At 38.7% G+C, this 16,866-nt stretch overlaps 2 protein-coding genes across 2 annotated transcripts; one reads left to right on the top strand and one right to left on the bottom strand.

The window, feature by feature from the left end:
* Positions 1 to 142: 142 nt before the first annotated feature.
* On the bottom strand, positions 143 to 3,027 carry LOC147536935 (20 kDa chaperonin, chloroplastic-like). Its single transcript, XM_086640997.1, has 6 exons — positions 2,780 to 3,027; positions 2,458 to 2,644; positions 1,267 to 1,446; positions 1,024 to 1,179; positions 653 to 730; positions 143 to 492 (listed from the first exon to the last, which is right to left on the bottom strand). The coding sequence occupies exons 2-6, from the start codon at positions 2,629 to 2,631 to the stop codon at positions 319 to 321; spliced, it is 762 nt and encodes a 253-aa protein (XP_086497123.1). The 5' UTR covers positions 2,632 to 2,644; positions 2,780 to 3,027; the 3' UTR covers positions 143 to 318.
* Positions 3,028 to 15,862: 12,835 nt separating this feature from the next.
* On the top strand, positions 15,863 to 16,809 carry LOC147536934 (ethylene-responsive transcription factor ERF013-like). Its single transcript, XM_086644580.1, has one exon. The coding sequence runs from the start codon at positions 15,935 to 15,937 to the stop codon at positions 16,595 to 16,597; it is 663 nt and encodes a 220-aa protein (XP_086500706.1). The 5' UTR covers positions 15,863 to 15,934; the 3' UTR covers positions 16,598 to 16,809.
* The last annotated feature ends 57 nt before the right edge of the window (positions 16,810 to 16,866 follow it).

The raw sequence follows: 16,866 nt of genomic DNA, 5'->3' as shown, positions 1-16,866 counted from the left end.
TGCAGAGCATATGCACGCAATACACCATTTCTTTAAAACTTTGAAGTGTTTGATATCAACCCTAGACTTAAACTAAACACGGCTCTGGCTCTACAGTTTCAATTTCTCCTAGTTGGAGAAAAAGTAAAGTACATGACACAAATTTATCAATAACAAAAGCTCTTATAAATATTTTTAAGCTATTTAATGTGAGAGCATCGGTTCCTTGGACTACAAACTTTTGGTTTACCAATTGAAAAAGACGGCAGATTTGAGTACCATCTATTTAAGGAACTACACTACCTCGATGAAAATAATTATTCTGCGGTGATGGAAATACTAAGACAAAACAGCTAACACATCTGACGCCCGAAGAGCTATGTACTCAGCACCATCACTCCCTTTGAAGTCGTTTCCTGCGTACTTGGAGTACAGTACTGTGTTTCCAGCTGCAACTGCAAGTGCCTTCCTTTTCCCTTCCTCGTCAAGGGGCCCTGGTCCGACTGCTACTACCTGATCATTCCCACAATAAACCATCAAAATATGCATTCATCAAACTTATATACAAAATATTGGGCTGAAGAGTATCTTGTACTATTCTCCACAGCTCCCATATGTATAAACTACAATTGAATCTTCCCATTTATTTGCAAGAATTATTGAATTCTCCTACCGTTCCAAACGAAGGTTTCTCCTTGCTAGCCTCCGTTAGCAGCAATCCACCAGCAGTCTCTTTTTCGGCTGCTTGAACCTGGAATTGGACACGAAGTCCAAGAGTCAGTACTTTCACAGAAATCAAATGGTAATAAACACTACATTTTACACATGAACTTTCCATTTCCTGGACTACTATGGTTATAAACAGGTTCTTTTTTCACGTAATTGACAGATACACTTGACCCAAGAGATGGAGGTAACGAACTACCTCTTTCTTGCATTCTAACTACAATACTAGAAGAAAATTTTACTGGTATTTGCGCTTTATTATTTTGCACAGAACCTAAAACATCTATAAAGTATAAACAAGCTAGAGTGGAAAAGGACCTTGATTAACACACGGTCACTCAAAGGCTTAAGATCCTTGATATCATCGGTCTCTAGAATTCCAACAATATCGTCCTCCTTTAGTATAAGATGTTTCGATTCGTTGAACTCAATTTCTGTTCCAGCATACTTGGAGTAAACAACTTGAGCACCAGCCTGCTCCAAACAAGAAACAAAGAATTAGTAAATCTTAATCAACAATACGAGAATCTTGGACGGGTGAAACCAAGCGGAAATAGCCACCTTCACACTGATGTCCACTTTGTTCTTTCCAATAGTTTTACCCTCTCCAATAGCAACAACCTCTCCTCCTTGAGGTTTTGTTTGCGCTGTCGATGGCAACAAAATCCCACCTGTTGTTTTCTCCTCTGCTGTCTTGATCTTAACAAGCACTCTGTCCCCCAAGGGCTTTAAGGAAGTGTACTGGACAACCAAGAAAATTCAGATAAGAGAAACCCAGAAAAGGCAGTACTAGGTAGAACAGAGAGTCAGAGACTGATTTGTGAAAGTCGCACTCGATGAGGAGTTGTATTAGGAGTTAAATAAAGTACTTATGTGAACCAGGTACCATACATGATCTATAGTATTGAAGATTTGAAGGTAGATATAGCATCATCCTTGTTAGATGCAACAAAATTATTATTTGAATTCCTAGTAAAGCTAATACATATTGAAGCTGGACAAAATTTTGTGAGGGTAGTCTTAAATGAAACAAAGGGCATTTTAGCAGTCAAGAATAGAAGATTTTAGTGTTCTCCCCTCACTGCCAATTGGTTTTGAGTTGGAATAACCACAAAGTTAACAAATTTCACAAACAAAAATAGTTCAAAAGGAGGATGACGAAACCATTAATCTGCAACAACGGTCACCATTAAGAGATAAATTAGTTATAAAAATACGTCCATTGTTATATTACATGGCATCGAGGAAGTCAGTTAGCTAAATTTGACATATATTACACATGGATTGCTGGTTATAGCAAAGAGTTTTGCGAATATTTGTGCGCCTAATTACGCTTTATTTTATGGGCGCTATAGCGCGGTGTTATCTATTTTGGTTGAACCCATATGACCCAATTTTTAGTTAGTCAATACGACTTCGGTAAAGAAATCCCATCAACTCCTAAAGATAAGTGGTAGACTATATGAAAGCACAGCTTGCAGTCACAGTATGAGCAGAATAGTAGAACAATCACGGGTATATGTCGTCCGGATAAACCAGAGGGCTATTAAAGCACATATACTCAATAACCTAGCTAGTTGCGCCAAGGGGTCGATCTGGAAATGATAAAGACTAAAAAGACTGACATTTTGAGCTTATAAATTACCTGACAAACTTCAATATGTAGTGAAAATCTGAATTTAGTAATCAAATACTGAATAGAAAACCTAATTCCTAGGGCAACACGAGTACTAGAGAAGAGAAAAGCGATACCTTTGGAGCAACAACAGATGCGGCTTTCACTACAAGCCCTGGAAATGACCTATTGTTGAGCTTAACGCGTGAAGCTCCGATAGAAGTAAACCTAGAAGTGGATCGATGGAGCCCTTCAAATGAAGATAAGCTTACGGTACTGAGAGTAGAACCAGATACTTGAACTGACGCCATTGCTCAACTCCTCCTACTCATAAACACAAAACCAGGTACAAGAATATCTCAGTTTACGGCATAAGTAATGGCATAAACCCTAAAAAAAAAAAATCTAAAATTCAGAGTAGAGATTAGGAAGAGAATCGAGAAATGAAAAGAAACAAACCTGGTAGAATGAAAACTGGAAAATTTCTAGAGAGAGAGAGAGAAGCAAATGAAAGCCCTAAAAGAGAGAGAGAGAGGAAGGGAGAAATGGGATGTTATAAGTGAAAGGATTGGGGGATTGTATCTAACACGATAAGATGCTTCTAGAGAAATACTAGTAGTTGAAGTAAAAGAGTGAAAATAGTGTGAAGAGTTCTCACTCCTTTTAGCTTGAGGTTCACAACGGGCCTTGCCGTGGGCCGTGTGGACACGACCCATCAAAAGTCCGTGGCGTTGTGTTAAACACATCATAGATCCCTTTGGTGCAGTGATTGGGCACTCCCTTTTAAGCCCATGAAGTCGCGAGGTTGAGTCTCGGTGGAAGCAGTTTGTCATCAAGATTTATCTCGTGTAAGAGAGGTGACAAAGCTTTCATAATCAGAACCTAGACCTGAAAGAACTATAAAAACAAGTTCTGAATCAGCTACAGAATGACCAATAGTAGCAAGAGAGTCTGAGATGGATTTGAAGCGAAGGAGATAATCAGATACAGAGAGGGTTCCCTTTTTGATAGTTTGAAGTTGGAGTTTCATGTTCATTAATCGAACAGAGTTAATGGAGAATAAGTTTCTATCAAGAGACTCCCAGACAATTTTGGAGGTGGTCAACCCAAGAATCTGACTGAGAATAGGTTCAGTGAGAGCGGCATTTACTTATGAGAGGAGCATTTGATCGATGAGATACCAGATGACATAGTCTGGATTTCGTTGAGGGGTAGAGGAAACATCAAAAGAGTTGGAAAGAAACTCTGGAGGGAGGTGGGTAAGAACCATTGATGAACTTGAAGAGATCTTGAGAGTGAAGAATTATATTCGCAATGTTAGTTGGTATTGTCTAGTCGAATGGAAATTGACTGCTCCATAATAGGTAGTTGGTATTGTCTAGTTGAATGGAAACTATATTCGCAATGTTAGAGAGAGCATGAAATGGAGAGTGGGATTGAGATTGGGTGGGTAGAGAAGAAACAATTGTGGGGAAGGGGGAATACACAGTAGAGTCGACCATTGAAAGAAGAAGATAGAATATGCACTGAAACCCAAGAGAGAGAATAATTCTAGGGATTGGTTCTTGATACCATGTAAAGTTTAGAAGTCAAGATACTCTAATGAATACGGTAATGTTATATTTATATAGAAAAGATATGGATAGAAATTACAGTAATGCCCCTGAGAATAAAGTAAAGGTCAGCGCTTTGGGGAAAGCTAAATAGTTTCCAGGGTGTAAAGACTTGGTCAAAAATTAGTCAATTTTGTTTGACAATTTTATTTAGGGGGAAAGCAAAATACTTCTCCACCTCAGCTCTCTCTCTCTCTCTCCACCTCACCTCACTCCACCTCACCTCACTCCACCTCACCTCACTCCACCTCATTATCTTCTCCGATTAAGTCGCCGGCCGAAAAATTAATTTTTTTTTCACTCTCTCTCTCTCTAGAAACTCCGGCGAAGGGGTTTCCCTTCGCCGGAGTTCCGGTCTATTGAAGAACAGACCGATCTGGTCTGTTGAAGAACATACCGATCTGGTCTGTTCTTCAACATACCGGAACTCCGGCGAAGGGAAACCCCTTCGTCGGAGTTTCTAGAGAGAGAGAGAGTGAATGTTTTTTTCATGGTCGCCGGCCGGAAACAAAGAGGTGAGGTGGAGAGAGAGTGAGGTGAGGTGGAGTGTTTTTTTTTATTTCTCCTTAAAATTTATTTTCCCGGAAAATTTCTAAATTTCTACATATTCCCTTTAAAATTTCACACCCGGAAACTATTTAGCTTTCCCCAAAGCGCTGGCCTAAAGTAAATTACACAGTAAAACAAGAATGTACAAAATGCACCAACGATATAATCAAGGTTGCCTTTTTATTGGGGTGAACATCAATTTTTATTTTTATTTTTTGAACTGGGTGAACATCAATTGGTTAGAAATTATTATTTTAGCCGGTCGAAGCCGAACCAGTGAAGACTTAGGCTGATTAAGTTCGGTTTTCCTTGTGTTTGGTAGATCGGTCCAAACTGATTCATAATGTTAATTATTTTGAACAGTTATTTCCTTTTAAAATTCATATGATGTCATATAAATTTTACCATATTGCCATCTCAACATATATTATTGTTACAGTACAATATAATAGTCAAATTCGTAAACGACTTAACTTTATTAAGATAAATTTAAATTTCATTAGGTAAAAGTGTTATAAACAACTCAAGATGTCAGTTGGTTTGGTTTGAGTAAAAATATTCAAGTCGGGGTCAAACTAAATCAATGAAGTTTGCTTTGGTTTGTCCAAGTACGGATTGGCTTTGGTTCGACTGATTTTTCACTTCTATGCATTTAAATTCAATATTCCGTAATCTTAGTAAGAGAAGGAAGGGTTGAGGATTTACCTGGCTTGAATCATATTGTTTGAGGAACCCTAGATGTTGTGAGAGTAAAATATCGTCAAATAAAGGTCTTCAAGTACATTATAGATTCTTATCCAAGACTTGTATCATTTGATGTTGCCATGTGAATCACTAGAAACATATGAAGTGTATGGCTATTAACCCAATAACAAAAGTTTCATAAGGGGGCTGGACCAGACTACCATGAGACAAAAATTTTCTTTCTAAAGGGATTTGACTCATTATATGTCTAGTGTCATTTCAGAGGGTTCTCCTGGTTTTGTTCATGTCAACAGACAATTCGAAATACTTCGATTTTTTTAGGACAAGTGCAAGTCAAATAGGAACAATCCGAAACATTTCTTTGACACAACTTCAGAAACTGTTAGAACTAAAAGTCGCGGAAGCTATCGAACCTATCCTAGAAATTGATCCGGTTATGAAGATTAATCGAAAAGCTAAGCCAAAATCAAATATGCGAACAGAATTTAACGAGGTTCGGCTTTAAAGCCTACGTCCTCGGGCGAACAAGAAATCTTTATTGAAGGATAGATGAAGACGACTAACACAATCCGCAAGTTCGTCCCAAGATGGTACCGTATAGAATTAACCTTCTATACTAAATCTTCGACGACCGAGAAATTAAACACCGCTCAAAACTATGAAAAAAATTTCTCTCTCACTTGCTCTCTCTCTTTAGCTCTCTCTAAAGAAGAGTTGTTGTTTCTTGTGTTGATGTGTGTTACAAAGACTCAAGACCCTTATTTATATTATAATATAAGCCGGTGGGGGAACCAAATTTTGGAAACCAAAATTTAGAAACCATCCAATTTGGAAACCCAAATTGGAACCGCCTATGAGCATTCAAACCGCCATAATTCAAAAAACCAATTTGAAACCAAAATTGGAAACCTCCTTCACAAACCATCCATCACTCAAACCGCCTCTTACAATTCTCCACCTCGTACACAATTTGATATAAACTTCAAATTTTGGACGAACACCAGGATACTCCTTGTAAGATATATTTGCTTCTTCTTGTAACTTCATCCGACTGCGCCATATGACCATGGCTGCCTACGTACCCTTTTACAGGATCAAGCCTACCGTAGTTCTACCAACCCTTCACATAAAGAAAACCTTGTCGCCATTACGCCCTTTCGGGCAACTTAACACGAGCCGATTTGTAGCAATTCCAGACAATGCTGAAACTTGCTACATGTCACCACTTTAGTCAACATGTCCGCGGGATTCTCATCTGTGTGTACCTTCATGAGAGAAACATTACCTTCCTCTATGACATCTCGTACAAAGTGATACCTGACATCGATATGCTTAGTGCGAGCATGATGAACCTGATTCTTTGCCAAGTGAATCGCACTTTGACTATCACACCATACATCTACGCTCTCCTGCTTAATCCCTAGATCATCTAGAAGACCCCACAACCACAATGCTTCCTTCACACCCTCGCCCATAGCCATATACTCGGCCTCCGTAGTAGATAACGCAACTGTAGATTGTAACATCGATCGCCAACTAACTGGAGCACCATGTACCCTAAATACATAACCAGTAGTAGATCGTCTTCTATCTAGATCGCCAGCATAATCCGAGTCAACATAACCGCTTACCTGACATGTGTCTCCACCAAAGCACAAACCTGTATCAGCGGTACCCTTCAAGTACCTCAAGACCCACTTCACAGCTTCCCAATGTGTCCTTCCCGGGTTTGCCATAAACCTACTAACCACACTGACCGCCTGTGAAATGTCCGGACGAGTACACACCATAGCGTACATCAAACTGCCAACTGCACTAGCATACTGTACACGGTTCATATGATCCTTCTCCACCGTAGTAGTGGGAGATTGTTTTCCCGAGAGCCTGAAGTGTGGTGCCAAAGGTGTTGACACCGCCTTCGCATTCTGCATCCCGAATCGAGAAACTACTCGTTCGATGTAACCTTTCTGATTCAAGTACAGTTTCTTACTTGACCGCTCTCTCTTAATCTCCATTCCCAGTATCTTCTTTGCAGCGCCCATGTCTTTCATCTCAAACTCTTGACTGAGTTGAGATTTCAACTTATTTATCTCCACCATGCTTCTAGAAGCAATAAGCATGTCATCCACATACAAAAGGAGATAAATAAAGTCACCTTCGCGAAGTTTTTTGATGTATACACAACAATCATAATCACTTCTGCGAAAACCATGCTTTAGCATGAAAAAATCAAATCGTTTGTACCATTGGCGAGGGGATTGTTTCAATCCGTAAAGAGACTTTCTCAAACGACATACTTGATTTTCTTTGCCCTCAACCTTGTATCCCTCAGGTTGAGCCATATAAATTTCTTCTTCCAAATCACCGTGCAAGAAGGCGGTTTTAACATCGAGTTGTTATAGCTCAAGATCACTATGAGCAACAATACTCAATAGCACCCGAATAGAAGTATGTTTCACAACTGGTGAGAAAATCTCATTGTAGTCGACCCCTTCTTTCTGTGCATAACCCTTGGCCACTAGTCTTGCCTTATACCTTGTACCCTTGATTTCGGAAGAATCCTCTTCTTGTACACCCATTTACAACCAATAACAGACTTACCTTCGGGCAATGGGACAACCTCCCATGTCTTGTTCTTGTGGAGAGACTCCATCTCTTCTTGCATAGCAGCCAACCAACTCTCTCTTTCCTCCTCGGTAATAGCTTGTTTGAAGGTGACCGGCTCGTCGTCTTCCATCGAGAGTGCATATTCAACCACATTTGCCTGCCCGTAATGCCTAAGAGGTTTGTCTGACCCTAACCTCTGTACTGGCTTATATAACCGTTTCGGCCTAGTGTGTACCGAAACATCCTGCTGCTGTTGTTGTAAAACTTGTGTACCTTCCCCTTGAACCTCCTCATGATCGGGTTCATCAATTTCCTCATCCTGAGTTTTATCCTGATGCTCCACCTGATCATGATTCCTAGAAACCCGTTGGTCTTCGGCTTCTACTTCCACTACTTGAGCTTTAGTAGACCCAACATCACCACAATTAGGCACCGTAGCTTTCGCCATAGCTACAATAGACGACTCATCAAACACCACATCTCTGCTGATTACAAACTTCTTGTCTTCCGTACACCATAGCCGATAACCCTTGACTCCTGTAGCATATCCTAAGAAAATTGCCTTCTTTGCTCTGTTGTCAAGTTTGTTACCTTTAACATGGTAATAGGCCGTACAACCGAAAACCCTAAGTCTCCCGTAATCTGCATGTTCACCTGACCACACCTCGTAAGGTATGCCGCCATCTAAAGAAGAATGTGGAGACCTGTTCACAATATAACAAGCTGTAGCAACAGATTCTGCCCACCATTCTACGCCTAATCCTGAATTGGAGCGCATACATCTAGCCTTCTCAAGTAGTGTATGGTTCAATCTCTCTGCGACTCCATTCTGCTGAGGTGTGTTTACTACTGTCCAGTGCCTCACAATGCCTTCCTGATTACAAAACTCCTTGAATGCCCCATCCGTGTACTCGGTCCCATTATCCGACCTTAACGTCTTCAGCTTTCGACCAGTTTTGTTCTCAACCATTGCTTTCCACACCAGGAATGTGTTGAATACCTCATTCTTATGCTTCAGAAAATAAAGCCAGACAAATCTCGAATGATCATCAACGAATGTAACAAAATACCTGGAACCACCCTTGAAAGGTAACTTTGCCGGTCCCCAGACATCGGTGTGTACGTAGTCTAACACCTCTTTGCTCCTGTGCTTGCTTGTAGAGAACGTCACCCTGTGTGCCTTCCCGAACACACAATGCTCACAAAACTCCATGCAAGACTTCTTCATGTCCTTCAACAAGCCTTTCACGCACATCAAAGATAGACCCTTTTCTGATATATGCCCAAGGCGCATATGCCAAAGCCTCGTACTAGCCGTTGGATCCCTTCCACTGATTCCTACTGCTACATCTCCCGTAATTGTTGTCCCCAAAAGTTTGTATAAATTACCGTAACGAGTACCTCTCATTACCACCAAAGAACCCTTAACGACTTTTATGGAGCCATTCTCTATAATTATCTTACAACCGTTCCGCTCCAACACACCAAGGGAAATTAAATTTTTTCGCAAATCGGGTATGTGTCTTACGTCCGTCAATGTTCTCACCACTCCATCGTGCATCTTGATACGTATTGTTCCGAGTCCCACAGTTTTACATATACTATCATCACCCAGTATAACTGTACCACCATCTATACTCCTATAGGTAGTAAACCACTCCCTATTTGGGCACATATGGTGTGACGCCCCTGAATCAAGCATCCACTTATCGAATATCTTCTCAGACACCTCTGTCACCGAGAAACATTCGTCCGCCTCTTCTGACACATATCCCGCCTCTTGCATCTCTTGTTTCTCCTTGTAGCCTTCGTTCTTTTGCTTCAACTTTCTCTTTGGACAAGCCGCTTTAAAGTGGCCAAGCTCACCACAACTAAAGCACGTTTTCTTGAAAGAGCCTCTAGATTTGGATCTAGATTTCCCGCCCTTTCCCTTTTCCCTTTCATTACTCCTCCCCCTCGTTACAAACAACCCTTGTGCTTGATCTTTGTCTACTCCACCCGACGCCATACTGCTAGTAGCAACCTTACGAAGGTCATCCGCTAATAGCGAATTTCTCGTCTCTTCCATGCTTAGACTATCACCAACAAGCATCAAAGTTTGAACAAGGTTCTCATAGGATTTAGGCAATAAAAGTAACAATATGAGGGCTTGGTCCTCATCCTCAACCTTAACATCAATATCCTTCAAATCTGAGATAATCCTGTCAAACCTATTCACATATTCCTGAATAGAAGAACCCTCTTCCATTCTATATGTGAATAATTTGGATTTTAAGTAGACCCGATTTGTTAAAGTTTTCGTTATGAAACTGCTTTCTAGCTTTAACCACACACTCGCCGCCGTTGCTTCTCCGTCTACTAGGAACGCCACGTCCCTCTCAAGACACAACATAATGGTGGCCCGTGCTTCGAGATCTAACTCCTCCCAATCCTCATCTGACATATCTCCTGGTTTCTTTCCCGTCAACGTCTTGTGTAATTTCTGCGAGATTAGCAGATTCTTCATCTGCATCCGCCAATAAGAAAAATCGTTTTTTCCATTGAACTTCTCTATCTCATATTTCCCTGATTTGACCGTACCACTTCTCGATCCCATCTTCTTTTCGTTCAATCTCAAACAAGGCTCTGGTACCAATTGTTAGAACTAAAAGTCGCGGAAGCTATCGAACCCATCCTAGAAATTGATCCGATTATGAAGATTAATCGAAAAGCTAAGCCAAAATCAAATATGCGAACAGAATTTAACGAGGTTCGGCTTTAAAGCCTACGTCCTCGGGCGAACAAGAAATCTTTATTGAAGGATAGATGAAGACGACTAACACAATCCGCAAGTTCGTCCCAAGATGGTACCGTATAGAATTAACCTTCTATACTAAATCTTCGACGACCGAGAAATTAAACACCGCTCAAAACTATGAAAAAAATTTCTCTCTCACTTGCTCTCTCTCTTTAGCTTTCTCTAAAGAAGAGTTGTTGTTGCTTGTGTTGATGTGTGTTACAAAGACTCAAGACCCTTATTTATATTATAATATAAGCCGGTGGGGGAACCAAATTTTGGAAACCAAAATTTAGAAACCATTCAATTTGGAAACCCAAATTGGAACCGCCTATGAGCATTCAAACCGCCATAATTCAAAAAACCAATTTGAAACCAAAATTGGAAACCTCCTTCACAAACCATCCATCACCCAAACCGCCTCTTACAGAAACCCAATGCTCAATCTTACGAACATGTAATACACAAGATTTCTATTCCTAGCAGAAAATAAGAAAAACGGATACTCAATTTAAAGTGACTTAGTAAAATTCCATACTCGATCTCATAGGCACACATAGAATTATGTGAAAAGCGTATTGGATGAAAGTCTTATATACATCTTGGAGAAAGATACTTCGTATTTTTCGAGATCCACCCTGCAATATAGCATAAATAAGTGATTTTAACCCTTATAAAGAAAACTTATTCTTGAACCTCTTATGCGCTCATGTAACGTTAATATATTGTTAGAAAAAAAATGCAAAATTTATCGAACTTATTGTAATTAGTTAACATGTGGCTAACGGGATGTGAATTACATTCATCTGGACATAAAGACCCTATAATATTGTTCCCTACAGTTACCTTTGGGGCTTTCCAGTGCAACTTAGGTGAAGGGCGTAGAAGGCCTCCTTCCCGAGGAACCCGAGCCACCAGTGACATGCCATTCTGAAAGAGCTAGAATTCCAACACTTTAGAGGAGGCATATGTACCTAAGGTAAAAAGTAACTGCCCTATTTGAATTTGACAAAAATTGGGTGTCACTCTTCCTTTAATTGCTCTGACGAGAGATAATCCGCTTTCATTAGTCAAAATCAACGATCTTGTTGAGGACAGGGTTCAATTGACCATACTTATTATTTGAATTAAAACTATAATTATTTTTAATTGAATTTTATCACTAATATTTTGTCGAGGTACATATGGTGAGTATTTGTATCTCTTTGAAGGGGCATTCTCTTTAAATATTCACAAAGAAATTTATATGTAACTATCTTTTTCTCATTTTGATAAGGGTTCATTCCGTTTTTTGCCTCAATTAGTGACCAACTGGTCGATTTGACTTTCATTAATGTTTGAGTTTTCTGTTTGACTCTCAGTTGTGTGCGAGAGTTCAATTTGACTCTCAAATTTGGTCTACCCTTTCAATTCTACCCTCATAACATTTCTATAATTGTATTTTTTTTACTTCTTTTTGTCCAACTTATCTCCACTTCATCCTTGATCCTTCTTTATATTCTACTTCACCTTCTTCAACCCGAATATTAACCCTTTTAATAATGATGTTTGATTGAAACCTATAATTGCAATTATAGCCTTATAGGGTCTAACAATTGGGAGGGTTCTCTACAAATTTGGATCACCATTTTTTGAAATTTGAAGTGCTAATAGTCTTCGAAGAAAATCTTTTATATTCTTGGAGACGATTCGTCAATGAAACTGCGTTAGCACGAATGCGCAATAAATGACGTCTTCAAAAAAGACTATAAAATACTCTATTGTGGTCTATTTATCGCCAATTTTCTACATCATATCTATGTTTGATATTACTTATCACTATTACACTAATATTGCAGGCAACCAAAAGCCCTAAATGCCAAACCTATCTTATTGCAGGCAACCAAAAGCCCTAAATGCCAAACCTATCTTATAATAGAAAGCCATCAATAAAAAGGGCGTAAGAAGAATAGGACCAAATCTGGAGCAATCCAAATGTATTTTTTTTAAAGTCTGGTGCAATCAAAATTAAAAGAGAGTTTGAGTGATGTTACTTTCAATAAAGAAAAGTGATGTTGAAAAATGATACAAGGAACACGTTTATTATAGCCGCAATCTTATAGGAGAGTTTAAAGAAGTGGGCCGGGTCCCATTAGGGCTGCTTTTAACTGTCATAATATAAAGTGGGAAAAGCTCTCATCAAAAAAAAAAAAAGTGGGAAAAGTAAACGGGTAGTGTGATATCTGATTTTATTGGCTCTCAGGAGTCAACACCAATTTGAACTATGCAAATTATGCTATCAAATTATATCTGGTGGTCTTTCAACAAAAAAAAGAATGTTATATCGGGTGGTAAATTGAAATATGACTCAACGGATCGAGAATTTTAACCTACTTTCTCTTGAGAGGAAGTCGTTGCCTCTTTGGGGATGAAGATGACGAAGGGAGCTTTAGAAAAAAGTCTAAAAAGTTCACCGTCAATAGATTGCAAAGTAGGAAAAAAAAAATTATATGTGCATTTCCAGTAAAATAAGAGGCTAGGCAGGATCGTAAACTAAGAGACCATCAAAAAAATAACTCTTATTTTACGCCAAATTTTCAAAATTTTTCTTTTGAGATTAGTGGGGATGAAGACGATAAATTGGATGAAGTAGAAGAAGATAATAAAGGAGAGAGAAATTTGTCAGAAGGTTAAAATAAATAAATTATTTCAACATATTTACTACACCGCTAATACTATGCTCAATCAAACCTTAACTGAATCCCGACCAGATTACGTAATTGCACTAGATTTAATAAGAGAAAGTGTTTAATTTTGTCTCATTGGATTGCACCAGATTTAATAAGAGAAAGTGTTTGATTTTGTCTCACTGGAATTTGCGATGCTAAACACCTTGACCTTGATTTTAGCTGGACATACATTACTAATCTTACGGTTAACAAAAGATAACCTTAGTAAAAATACAAAAGATATACTCAACCCGCCTCCTGAGACTCTCACTTGAACTACATGTGAGAAAAACAAAAGTTTATCTCTACTCTCACATGTTCAGTCACATGAAAAGTTAATTTTTCTCTCACGTACGATTCAAGTGGAAGTTCTACGAGATAGGTTGTGTAGCGTTATTGGTAAAATTAACTCTTACGAGTACTAATGAAAAGCATGCTTAGGACATAATTTTTGATAGGGTTATTTCCTAAATAGCCTCCAACTTTGTGACCGGTTTCCTGCCTAGCCCCCTACTTTATCAAAAATACCCAGATGGCCCCCTTTTCAAGATTCCGTTATAACACCGTTAACTAGTCATCATTTCTCTCTCCTCCATTTCATCACCTCTCTCTGCCACCTCATCTTCTCGCCACCTCATCGTCTTCACCGGCGAAGGTCGCCGACCGACCAATTTTCCGGCCGGCGACCTTCAAACATTTAATTTTTTTTTTTTTTATCTCTCTCTCTCTAAATTTCTTTTCTTCTCTCATCTCTCATCTCTCTCTAAACAGATCAAGAGAGAAGAGGTCTAAAGTGGATTCGCCTCTTCAAAGCAACCACACAAAATCAGTTAGGCTTTTTTCGACTCAACAGTAACACTCCAATTTTTTGATGCTTCCCTGAAATTCGTAACCCTAGAACACCTTTTTTTTAAAAACCCTAGAACACCTTGGTCGAGCAGAAATCAAGCCTTAAAAATGTCCAAATCTGTTACTAATCACAACTTTAACCCTCTTAATAGACAAAAATGGCAAAACATTCAGTCGTGTGGAGTACTTCTCAGAAGAGAGGGAGATGGCTTTTGATGCTACTTTTTGTATTCTCAATCTCGACTTTCATTGTCTTCATCGTTAGACCTGCGTTTGATTCTTGTGATCATCATCATCAGTATGAACGGACTAGTGACACTCAGATTCACTCAACCAGCCAGATCGAAAGCCCTAAAAATCCGCTTTATTTTATGAAGTCCAACCTCGTTCTTTTGGTTTCTCATGAACTTTCCTTATCTGGTAAAATCTAGATCTCTTCTAACTCTTTGTTCTTTCACTCGAAATCAAGCTAGTAATGTATTCTCAGAAATTGTTTCTTATTTCTGGATGAATTGATTCAGAATGTTGATATTTTATACAAGAAATCATTTTTGTACTCGGATTTAAGATGATTTAGAAGAAATTACTCTGCCTATGTTAGTTTAAACCTAAGTCCAATGATTAAAGTTGGTTTAGATAATCGATCACTCAAAAACCCATCTCTATTTTCTGACATTCCATTGCTTGTTCTTCAATATTTGTTACAGAGGAAGTTAGAGAGAGAGAGAGAGAGAGAGAGAGAGAGAAAGAAGAGAAGAATAAGGAAGAATTGAAGTAAGAGAGAGAAAGGATAGTGGTGATTCATAGTGGGGAGTAGTGGGTAGTGAAGAAGAAGAAGAAGAAGATGAAAAAGTAAGAAATTTCTTCAGCAACAGCAGTTGTCACAGTGAGAGAGGGATCAGGAAACTTTAGAAGTAAAGAAGACAACCCACTAATTCTTTGTTTATTAATTTCTCCATGAATCTATCTGATGAGATAAAGTTTGAACAACTAAATATTGATTTGATTTCTCTTTTAATCTCCTTTTCATCTTTTTGAGTATTTTATGTGGGTGATAAAGGCAATAATCTCTTCTTTTTTCCTTTCTTCACTTTGGGGGAAAGATTATGATTCCTGATGTGTTAAGGAATTACCTGTTTAGAGAGATAGAGATTAGAGAGAGAAAGGTTCCACCTGCCTAGAGAGAGAGATGAGAGAGAATTTTTTTTTTTTTTTTTTTATGTTTGAAGGTGGCCGGCCGGAAAATTGGTCGGTCGGAAAAATTGCCGGCCGGCGACTTCGCCGGTGAAGACGATGAGGTGGCGAGAAGATGAGGTGGCAGAGAGAGGCGATGAGATGGAGGAAAGAGAAATGATGACTAGTTAACGGTGTTATAACGGAATCTTAAAAAAGGAGCCATCTGGATATTTTTGATAAAGTAGGGGGCTAGGCAGGAAACCGGTCACAAAGTTGGGGGCTATTTGGGAAATAGCCCTTTTTGTTAGTTAGTTAGGTCCTACCCTTGGACTATCAACTATCAAGCACGAGGAAAACGATCTCCCTTCGTACTAATAAACTTCAACTTTAACGCGTAGACTCTCTCTCTAATCTATTCTCTTATCTTTTTTTTTTGTTTGATGAGAGGATCTATTCTCTTATCTTACCCACGTGTCAAATCCATTTCGCTTTTCTCTTCTCGCACACGCGCTTCTTACTTCTTCACTTCTCTCTCTCTCTCTAAATTCCCTCACTCTCTCACACTATATATATAGAGAAAGAGCCGCCATTCCTAAATCATCATCCCAACTTCAAAAATTCAATCAACAAAATGGTGAAGCCTACTACTTCCAATTCCAATTCTAGTGAGAGAAACAACAATGCTTCTTCTTCTTCTTCTTCATATAGGGGAGTTAGGAAAAGGAAATGGGGAAAATATGTATCAGAAATTCGATTACCAAATAGTAGAGAAAGAATATGGTTAGGATCTTATGACACACCTGAAAAAGCAGCTAGGGCTTTTGATGCTGCCCTTTTTTGTTTAAGAGGAAACAAAGCTAATTTCAATTTCCCAAATAACCCACCACAAATTCATACTAAAATTGGTGGTAATGGTCGTTCCCTTTCTTCATCTGAAATTCAAATTTTAGCTGCTAAATTTGCAAATGAAGAAGAGTTTACTCTTGATTCTGAAGTTTCATCATCTGGGTATTCTTCTTCTTCTACTACTACTACTACTACTACTACTACTTATTCTCCAGCTCCATCTTCTTCATACACAGATGATCATCATAGAGATAATTTGATAACAGAGTGGTCATCTTTCTTGGATTTGTTGCCATCATCATCAACTGGGTTCAGTGAACTTGATGATCTTCTTCCTAATGAATTTTTAATGACTCCCCAGACTGAATTTGATCATTATGTTGATGAAGAGAGTAATGGGTTTGATGAATTTTTTCAAGATCATCAGTCTTTTCTTTGGAATTTTTGAAATTCAAAAGTTATGGCCGGTGGTGGGTCAGAACTCCGGCGAGTTTTTTTTAGTTGCCGGAGTTACTGAAAACTTTTTGGCATCTCCTAATTGTTTATATTAATCATTAGACAGAATTTGGGGAAACTAATTGTTTTCTATTTTTTTACTAATTAATTAACAAGTGTACTTTGAAGTTTAATGAGAAATATATACATATTCTTTTGAAGTAAGCTTAAGAGATAAATGTAGTTTCCGTATGCTTTAGGTCATTTAATTCGTCGGGTTTT

The sequence above is a fragment of the Eschscholzia californica genome, unplaced genomic scaffold, assembly GCF_041429995.1.
Source record: "Eschscholzia californica isolate CP2 unplaced genomic scaffold, dmEscCali1.0.p SCAF_5, whole genome shotgun sequence".
Taxonomy (NCBI): domain Eukaryota; kingdom Viridiplantae; phylum Streptophyta; class Magnoliopsida; order Ranunculales; family Papaveraceae; genus Eschscholzia; species Eschscholzia californica.
This window is presented reverse-complemented; position numbering and strand designations above follow the sequence as displayed.